The sequence below is a fragment of the Hylobates moloch genome, unplaced genomic scaffold, assembly GCF_009828535.3.
Source record: "Hylobates moloch isolate HMO894 unplaced genomic scaffold, HMol_V3 SCAFFOLD_5, whole genome shotgun sequence".
NCBI classification, from domain to species: domain Eukaryota; kingdom Metazoa; phylum Chordata; class Mammalia; order Primates; family Hylobatidae; genus Hylobates; species Hylobates moloch.
The window spans coordinates 58,686,580-58,695,848 of NW_026652280.1; the positions used below are offsets into that span (position 1 = coordinate 58,686,580).

The 9,269-nt window shown below is 40.9% G+C and overlaps 1 protein-coding gene across 3 annotated transcripts in view; it reads left to right on the plus strand.

The window, feature by feature from the left end:
* The window catches only part of ROCK1 (Rho associated coiled-coil containing protein kinase 1), a 194,010-nt gene that overhangs the window by 103,042 nt on the left and 81,699 nt on the right, over positions 1 to 9,269 (plus strand). For all 3 annotated transcript variants that reach the window (XR_004248116.2, XM_032152675.2, XM_032152676.2), the window contains exon 13: positions 3,422 to 3,470. Coding sequence is in view for 2 of the 3 variants with exons in the window: in XM_032152675.2 (XP_032008566.1) it covers positions 3,422 to 3,470 (49 nt within the window). In the remaining variant the exon portion in view is untranslated. The remainder of the gene's footprint in view (positions 1 to 3,421; positions 3,471 to 9,269) is intronic.

Sequence of the window (9,269 nt, forward strand, 5' to 3'; positions counted from 1 at the left end):
CTGACCTCAGGTGATCCATCCGCCTCGGCCTCCCAAAGTGTTGGGATTACAGGCGTGAGCCACCGTGCCTGGCCCCAAAAAAATTTTAAACAAAATTAAAAGACAAGTGACAAACTGGTAGTAATGGTGAGTAGGGATCAGTTTGAGGAAGTAATAAGAATGGCTGAATTGGCTAATAATCATATGAAAGTGTGTCACCTCAAGGAAATAAAATTGAGATGAAACTTTTAAAAATTATGTATCAAATTGGTAAATAGTTTTTAAAATAAAAACCTAGTGCTAGGGATTGTGGAGTGATATTGACTTGCATTTCTTTATTTTATTTTATTTTATTTTTTTTTTGAGACAGAGTCTCACTCTGTCACCCAGGCTGGAGTGCAGTGCCGTGATCTCAGCTCACTGCCAGCTCCACCTCCCAGGTTCATGGCATTCTCCTGCCTCAGCCTCCTGAGTAGCTGAGACTACAGGTGCCCGCCACCACGCCTGGCTAATTTTTTGAATTCTTTAGTAGAGATGGGGTTTCACCGTGTTAACCAGGATGGTCTCGATCTCCTGGCCTTTTGATCCGCCCACCTCGGCCTTCCAAAGTGCTGGGATTACAGGTGTGAGCCACCGCACCCGGCCACTTGCATTTCTTTTTTTTTTTTTTTAGATGGAGTCTCGTTCTGTCACCCAGGCTGGAGTGCAGTGGCACGATCTCGGCTCACTTCAAGCTCCGCCTCCCGGGTTCACGCCATTCTCCTGCCTCAGCCTCTCCAAGTAGCTGGGACTACAGGCGCCCGCCAACATGCCCGGCTAATTTTTTTGTATTTTTCGAAGAGACGGGGTTTCACCGTGGTCTCGATCTCCTGACCTCGTGATCTGCCCGCCTCGGCCTCCCAAAGTGCTGGGATTACAAGCGTGAGCCACCGCGCCCGGCCTTGCATTTCTTTAAATCAAATTCTCTGCATTCAAATCATTTTAGTTGCATTCATTTATTCAATAAAAATTTCAGTTAAAGTGTCATATAATGTGCTTGTCAACAATATAGTACTGAATTAATCAAGACATGGCCCCTCTCCACAAGGAGCTTGTAATTTAGCAAGAAAAACAAATAAGTAATTATCAAGAAGTGTGGTAGGCCAGGTGCAAGGGCTCACGCCTGTAATCCCAGCATTTTGGGAGGCCGAGGCGGGCGGATCACGAGGTCACGAGATCAAGACCATCCTGGCTAACAAGGTGAAACCCCATCTCTACTAAAAATACAAAAAATTAGCCAGGCACGGTGGTGGGCACCTGTAGTCCCAACTACTCGGGCGGCTGAGGCAGGAGAATGGCGTGAACCCATGAGACGGAGCTTGCAGTGAGCCGAGATCGTGCCACTGCACTCCAGCCTGGGCAACAGAGCGAGACTCTGTCTCAAAAAAAAAAAAAAAGAAGTGTGGTATGTGTTAATTGGGGAGAGAATAAAATTATGCAGGAATATCAGGAATACGTCAGGAGATGCCTGTACTGTTTTGTCAGAGATCAGAGAAAGCTAAAACCAGAAGAGTCAATGGAAATTATTAGGAGAAGAGTGGAAGGAAGTGTTAGGGTCCAGGAGGTGAGTATCTGTGAAGGCCGTGAGGTAAGAGACCTTGACTGGCCAGTAAGATGCAAGGGAAGGAAAAGCCTGAGATGAGAATGGGGAGGATGGCAAGGTCTAGATGGGGGAGAATTCTTTTTTTTCTCTTTTTTTTTGCGGGGTGGGGACTAAGAAATTTGGAATTTATTTTAAGCGTGATGGAAAAACATCAAAAGTCATTAAACTAATAAGTAAAAAATATATATTAAATTTGCTGTTTCAAAAGAAGTTCCTGCTTAGTTAGCAGCACTTGGCACTTTATTCAACTAAATGGGAGTGAGGGAGGATGAGTCAAGGATGATTCCTAGGTGTTGTCATTTACTTAGGGACTCTAGAAGAGAAGCAAATTGGTACTGGGGTGGGAGTGTGGAACAGAGGCAGTAAGTTCCATTTTGGAGATGCTGAATGAGGTATTTAATGAAACATCCATGTGAAAATGTTGCATATATAGGTTTTGAAGCTCAGAATTACATTTTGAACCAAAGAAAGCAAATGGTAATGAAGATAATACACTTTGAGTGTTGCCAAATGCTGCCTTAACTGATTTGATATATGCTACCTTTCTCTTCGTTTACTTTATCCTGTATTAAAGGATAAATGGCTAATTTTTGAGTAGTGGCAAGTATTGCATGATGGAGTTTAGGGATCCTTAATCTGAAATCCATAGACCTCCCCCAAAGAGTCTATGGATGAAATTTGAAGTCTTTAAACTTGGATGAGAAAAGGTGAATGTTTTCTCTAACTTATAACTTAATTTTAGCACTTGTTTCTTTTTTTTTTTTTTTGAGACGGAGTCTCGCTCTGTGGCCCAGGCTGGAGTGCAGTGGCGCGATCTCGGCTCACTGCAAGCTCCGCCTCCCGGGTTCACGCCATTCTCCTGCCTCAGCCTCTCCGAGTAGCTGGGACTACAGGCGCCCGCCACCACGCCCGGCTAATTTTTTGTATTTTTAGTAGAGACGGGGTTTCACCGTGGTCTCGATCTCCTGACCTCGTGATCTGCCCGCCTCGGCCTCCCAAAGTGCTGGGATTACAAGCGTGAGCCACCGTGCCCGGCCAGCACTTGTTTCAATTCTGAGCATAGGCAGCAATTCAGTTATTAGCAGTAGTTGTTAATTTTTATTACCAATAGGAATTATAGATGTTTTCTTATTACAGTTGTTACAGCTATCTCTAAATATCATTTATGCTCATCAACACTTTGAAATTACTGCCACTAGATCTTGTGATTTAATATATTAATAAGGAAGCATATATACTGAATTACACATTTTTTTTAAAGTTTATTACTGTATTTCAATATAATTGGCTTCTTTTTTTTTTTTTTTTTGAGATGGAGTCTCACTCTATCACCCAGGCTGGAGTGCAGTAGCATGATCTCGGCTCACTGCAACCTCCGCCTCCCAGGTTCAAGTGATTCTCCTGCCTTGGCCTCCCAAATAGTTGGGATTACAGGTGCCCGCCACCATGCCTCACTAATTTTTTTTTTTAAATTTTTAGTAGAGACGGGGTTTCACCATGTTGGCCAAGCTGGTCTCGAACTCCTGACCTCAGATGATCCACCCGCCTCAGCCTCCCAAAGTGCTGGGATTACAGGCGTGAGCGCAGCCTAATTGTCTTCTTTTAATCATATATAATTTTTGTGCTTCAAAAAATATTTTGAAAAAAGGCCATAAGCTTCACTTGACTGCCAAAGAGATCCATGGCACCAAAAAAGGATACAAAACTCTAGTTAAGTGGAAAAGTAAGGAATGTTAGTGTTTAACACTGGGCAATAGGAAATACGTATATTTCTAATCTGTATTGCTTTTGTTTTTACAGAACCTCAAACATAAAACTAGACAAGATAATGAAAGAATTGGATGAAGAGGTACTTTTTGTTTTCTAATCAGAAGTTTCCTTTTTGAGATTTTTCCCTCTTTCAAATTGTTTCGTTTCCTGAGAAAATTGTATTTGAACTCTGTAGTTTGAAACACAAAACAGAGCCGGAGAATTGTGATGAAAGCCTCACCTTGGAACTGCAGTTTCAAGTGGTACAGATTAGAGTATAGTTTAGTTTCCTTTGTACAATTGTATTCTACAGCCGTATTAATTTTAGTACGTAAATTTCAGTTCAGTGGTTCTCGATGGTTGAAATGTGAGAAAGGAGCCAGAGAAGCAAGCGATCAGAAATTGAATCTCAAACTATGTCAGAAAGACAGACAAATAAGGAAAAGAGAGAAATACAGTTTAAAATATTTTTAAAAGATTAACACTGACATAATCTCATGTAATCAAATGGAAAATATATTGATTTTAGAATGTTCATCTAAAATCATGGTTATCTGTCAAAATTTTTTTATTACCAGAGAAACAATAACAAGCATTCATAATTCAGATGTTTGTTTGCAAATATGTAATACATTTCCATTCCTCTTAGTCAACTTCTAAGTATATTTCTACTGTGTCTATGAGTCCCATGAAAAGAAATACACTCTCTGTAGTCTTCTCCCAATACATTACTTACTTTGTCCTTTTTTAGGTTTAATCTCTGATAGTTTTTATGCTGTGTTAATTTTTTCTTCCCTTATAGAATGGTATCTGTCAATGGCTTGCTTTCTTTCATGGGTAGCTTTGGATATCTATGAAGATTTAGATAGCATTTACTAACTTGCCTTTGTACTTAACCTTAGCAGTATATATTTGACTCTGAATGTTTAAGGAGTCCTTTTTTGCATATCTTGCACTTATATTTAACTTTTAAAACACAGATAAAATTCAAATGTGCTAGATTTAAGTTATTCATTTTTCCAAATTAGAAGTAGAGAGGGAAATTTGAGGTATGAAATTAAAATAATCTCACTTCTAGGAAGATGGAGTAAGAGTACCTTTTCTGTATTCCTTCCAGTAAGTACAGCTAAAAACCCTAAACATTAAACATAAAACAAACGTGAAAAGATTTTGAAAGGTGGAAAGAAGGCAAACCAACCTGGGTTACTTGCATCCTGAGAAACAACACATGAATGAGTCTTCAGGGTTTTCTTTTGGCTGCATGTATCCTAGACAGGGTGCTAGAGAAGCCAGCAACCTCGAAATATCAACAGTCTCAGACAAAGCTCCAAAAAAAGCTAATTTCCTTAGCCTAAAGACCAAAAAAGGAGCAGGCTAGCAAATCAGGAAACTTAGACTATCACTGCTCTTTTCAGTCAAACACCACAGAAAAATGGTAGCCCCATTTTTTTTTTTTTTTTCACTCTTTCGCCCAGGCTGGAGTGCAGTGGCGCGATCTCAGCTCACTGCAAGCTCCGCCTCCCGGGTTCACGCCATTCTCCTGCCTCAGCCTCCCGAGTAGCTGGGACTACAGGCGCCCGCCACCATGCCTGGTTAATTTTATATATATATATATTTTTAGTAGAGATGGGGTTTCACCGTGTTAGCCAGGATGGTATCAATCTCCTGACCTCGTGATTGGCCCACCTCGGCCTCCCAAAGTGCTGGGATTACAGGCGTGAGCCACCGTAGCCGGCCAACGGTAGCCCCATTCTTAACATCAAAGGCTGAGTGGGAAGTCTAGATTTCCATCTCCACTATGCTGTAGCACACCCCAACTTCCAATTAGAATAGTGTCAGAGAAGGTCCAGTAAAGGAATTTTCATCTCCTATGGGCAGTAACAAACCTTCTTTCTCTCCCCAGACAGCGTAGCAGTGACCATGTGGGGAATCTACACTTACACTTCCAGCTGGCAGTAAGGGGGTGCCCCTCCCACTGCCTTCTGGGTTGGTATCAAAGAGGCATGGTAGGGAGCCAGAACTTTCCACTGAAAATAACAAGCTCCCCTCCACAATGCAGTGTCATCTGTGGGGGCCACATAAGGAGCAGCCATGGTGCACTCAATGGAGGCCTGGTAGAGTGCCAGAACTCCTGCTTCCACCCAGCAATGATGAGGATCTGCTCCCCTCCCTACTTAAGGTGTCAGTAGAGGCTGAGTGGAAAACCTGGACTTCTGCAAACTCCACCTGGCAGGAAAGAGGCAGCACCCCCTTAGTTTTACCAGAACAATGTCAGAGGAAACCTTCTAAAAGAGATTTTTTTTTTTTTTTTTTTTTTTTTTTTTTGAGACGGAGTCTCGCTCTGTCACCCAGGCTGGAGTGCAGTGGCGCAATCTCGGCTCACTGCAAGCTCCGCCTCCCGGGTTCACGCCATTCTCCTGCCTCAGACTCTCCGAGTAGCTGGGACTACAGGCGCCCGCCACCATGCCCGGCTAATTTTTTGTATTTTTAGTAGAGACGGGGTTTCACCGTGGTCTCGATCTCCTGACCTCGTGATCTGCCCGTCTCGGCCTCCCAAAGTGCTGGGTTACAAGCGTGAGCCACTGCGCCCGGCCTCTAAAAGAGATTTTAAATAAGATCCAGAATGTTGTAAGATAATGTCCAGGTTTGAATAGCAAACTACTCATCATAATCAGAACTAGGAAAATTTTAACTGGAATGAGAAACAATAATAAACTAATACCAACGCTGAGATGACACAGATGTTAGAATTATCTGACAAGTATTTAAAGGAATCATCATAAATATGTTTCAGTGAGCAACTATAAACATACAAACAAGCAAAAAAATAGTCTCAGAAAGACATAGACAATATAAAATAGAGCCAACCAAAAATTACAATAACTGAAATAAAAGTCTCAATAGATGGTGTCAGCAGCAGAGTGAACAATGCAGAGGCATGAATCAGAGACCTTCAACAAAGAAAAATAGAAATTATCCAGTCTGAATAACAGAGAAAATGATCAGAAAAAAAGTGACAGAGCCTCTGGGACCTGTAGAACTATAACAATAAAGTTCTAACATTTGTGTCACTCGAATTACTAAAGGAGAGGAGAAAGGGGGTGGGAAGAAATGATGACAGAAAATTCAACAAATTTGACAAAAGACCTGAACTGACAAGACATGAACCACCAAGAAGCTTAGCAAACCACAAAAAGTGTAAACCCAAAGATATCCACACCAAAACACAATAGTCAGATTTCTGAAAATTAATGACAAAAAAATCTTAAATACAGGACACACCTTACCTAGAAAGGAAAGAACAGTGTAAGTGACAGCTGATTTCTTATCAGAAACCATGGAGGCCAGAAGGAAGTGACATGACTTTTTCAGGTGCTAAAAAAAACAAACAAAAAAAACCTATCAACCCAGAATTCTGTGTTCAATTAAAACATCCTTCTCAAATGAAAAAGAAAATGACAACATTCTCAGATGAGGAAAAACTAAGATAATGTGTCACCAGCACACCTTCCCTAAAGGAATTGCAAAAGAAAATTCTCTAAACAGAAAGGAAATGATAAAAGAAGGAATCTTAGCCGGGCGCGGTGGCTCACGCCTGTAATCCCAGCACTTTGGGAGGCCGAGACGGGCAGATCACGAGGTCAGGAGATCGAGACCATCCTGGCTAACACGGTGAAACCCCGTCTCTACTAAAAATACAAAAAATTAGCCAGGCACGGTGGCAGGCGCCTGTAGTCCCAGCTACTTGGGAGGCTGAGGCAGGAGAATGGCGTGAACCCGGGAGGCGGAGCTTGCAGTGAGCCGAGGTCGCGCCACTGCACTCCAGCCTGGGCGACAGAGCGAGACTCCATCTTAAAAAAAAAAAAAAAAAAAAAAAAAAAAAAAAAAAAAAAAGAAGGAATCTTGGCCAGGTAGGGTGGCTCACACCTGTAATCCCAACACTTTGGGAGGCTGAGGCGAGCAGATCACTTGACGCCAGAAGTTTAAGACCAGCCTGGCCAACATGGCATAAACCCCATCTTTACTAAAAATACAAAAAAAATTAGCCAAGTGTGGTAGCGCATACTTGTAATCCTAGCTACTCAGGAGGCTGAGGCTAGAGAATTGCTTGAACCTGGGAGGTGGAGGTTGGAGTGAGCCAAGCGCACCGCTGCACTCCAGCCTGGGTGACACAGCAAGACTCTGTCTCCGAAAGAGAAAGGAGGAATTTTGAATTACCAGGAATAAAGAAAGAGTAAAAGATGGGTAAATATATTTTTTTCTCCTCTTGATTTTTTTATAATAGGCAGTTGAAGCAGAAATTATGTTGTCTAATATGATTCTCTGCGTATGAGAAAAAATATTTTAGACATCATAAACAGAGAGTAATGGGTCATAAAGAAAGGCAAAGTTTTTAGGTCGAATGTGGTGGCTCATGTCTGTAATCCCAGCACTTTGGGAGGCCAAGGCTGGCGGATTGCGTGAGCCCAGGAGTTCAAGACTAGCCTGAGCAACAAGGCGAAACCCTATCTCAACAAAAAATACAATAATTAGCCGGTGTGGTAGTGCACGCCTGTAGTCCCAGCTACTAGGGAGGCAGAGGTGGGAGGATCACTTGAGTCCAGGAAGTTGAGGCTGCAGTGAGCCATAAGCATACCACTGTAGTCCAGCCTGGGTGACAGAGTGAGACCGTTTCTCAAAAATAAATAAGATAAAAATTTTAAAAAGGGAAGATGTTTATACTTTACTCAAACTGGTAAGATGCCAATACCGGTGGAGTGTACTATATATTAAGCTATGCATATACAATGTAATATCTAGGGCAGCCACTGAAAAGGCCTTACAAGGAGATACATTCAAAAACACCATAGGTAAATCAAAAAGAATGCTAAAATAATGTTCAGGTAACCCACAGAAAGACAGGAAAGAAAATGTAGGAATAATAGAGATCAAACAAAAAAACAAAAATGGCAGACTTAACCCTAACATACTACCAGTAGTGACATTAAATGGAAATTAAATGGAATACCAATCAAAAGAGGTGGTAGGCGTAGATTTTTTTTAAATCCCCCATTTATATATCTGTCAGAAACTCTTCAAATATAACAACATAGGCAAGTTGAACACCAGAAGATGTGAAGAGAAAACATACAAATATTGAAAAGAAAGCAGCATATTGGCAATGTTAATACCAATTAAAGTAGACTTCAGAGCAAAGAAAATTACCATAAGCATAGAGGAATATTACATAATGATAAGAGTTAATCCACCAAAAATAAATAAAAATCCTAACTGTACACCAAACAACAGAGTTACAAAATATGTGAAGTAAAAGTTGATAAGACTGAAAGGAGAAACAGATCAATCCATAATTATTGTTGGAGACTTCAGCACCTGTAAGAATCACCAAACATAGGAGAACTCAACCACACTGTCAGCCGTCAGAATTTGTTCAACATTTACAGAACCCTCTGCTTAACAGCACAATATGCCTTCTTTTCAAGTGCTTAAGGAACACACACCAAGGTAGACCACATCCCAAGCTATAAAACAAACACATTTTAAAGCACTGAAATCATACAGAGTTTCCTGACCAAAATGTACAGATGAGAATAAATAACAGAAAAATCTGCAAACACATGGAAAGCAAACAACAAACTTCTAAATAATCCAGAGGTCAAAGAAGAAGTCTCAGTGAAAAAAATACATTGGAGTGTTAATTATGTCTCATAAAACTGTTATGGCTCTTCATCTTTAAGAAATATTTGAACAATGAAGTGAAAATACATCATCAAAATTTGTGAGATGCTGTTAACATAGTGATGAAGGTTAATTTATAGCACTAAATGCTTACCTTAGAAAAGAGAAAAAGTCTAAAATCAATAATTTAAACTCCTACTTCTGGAAACTAAGAAGAGTG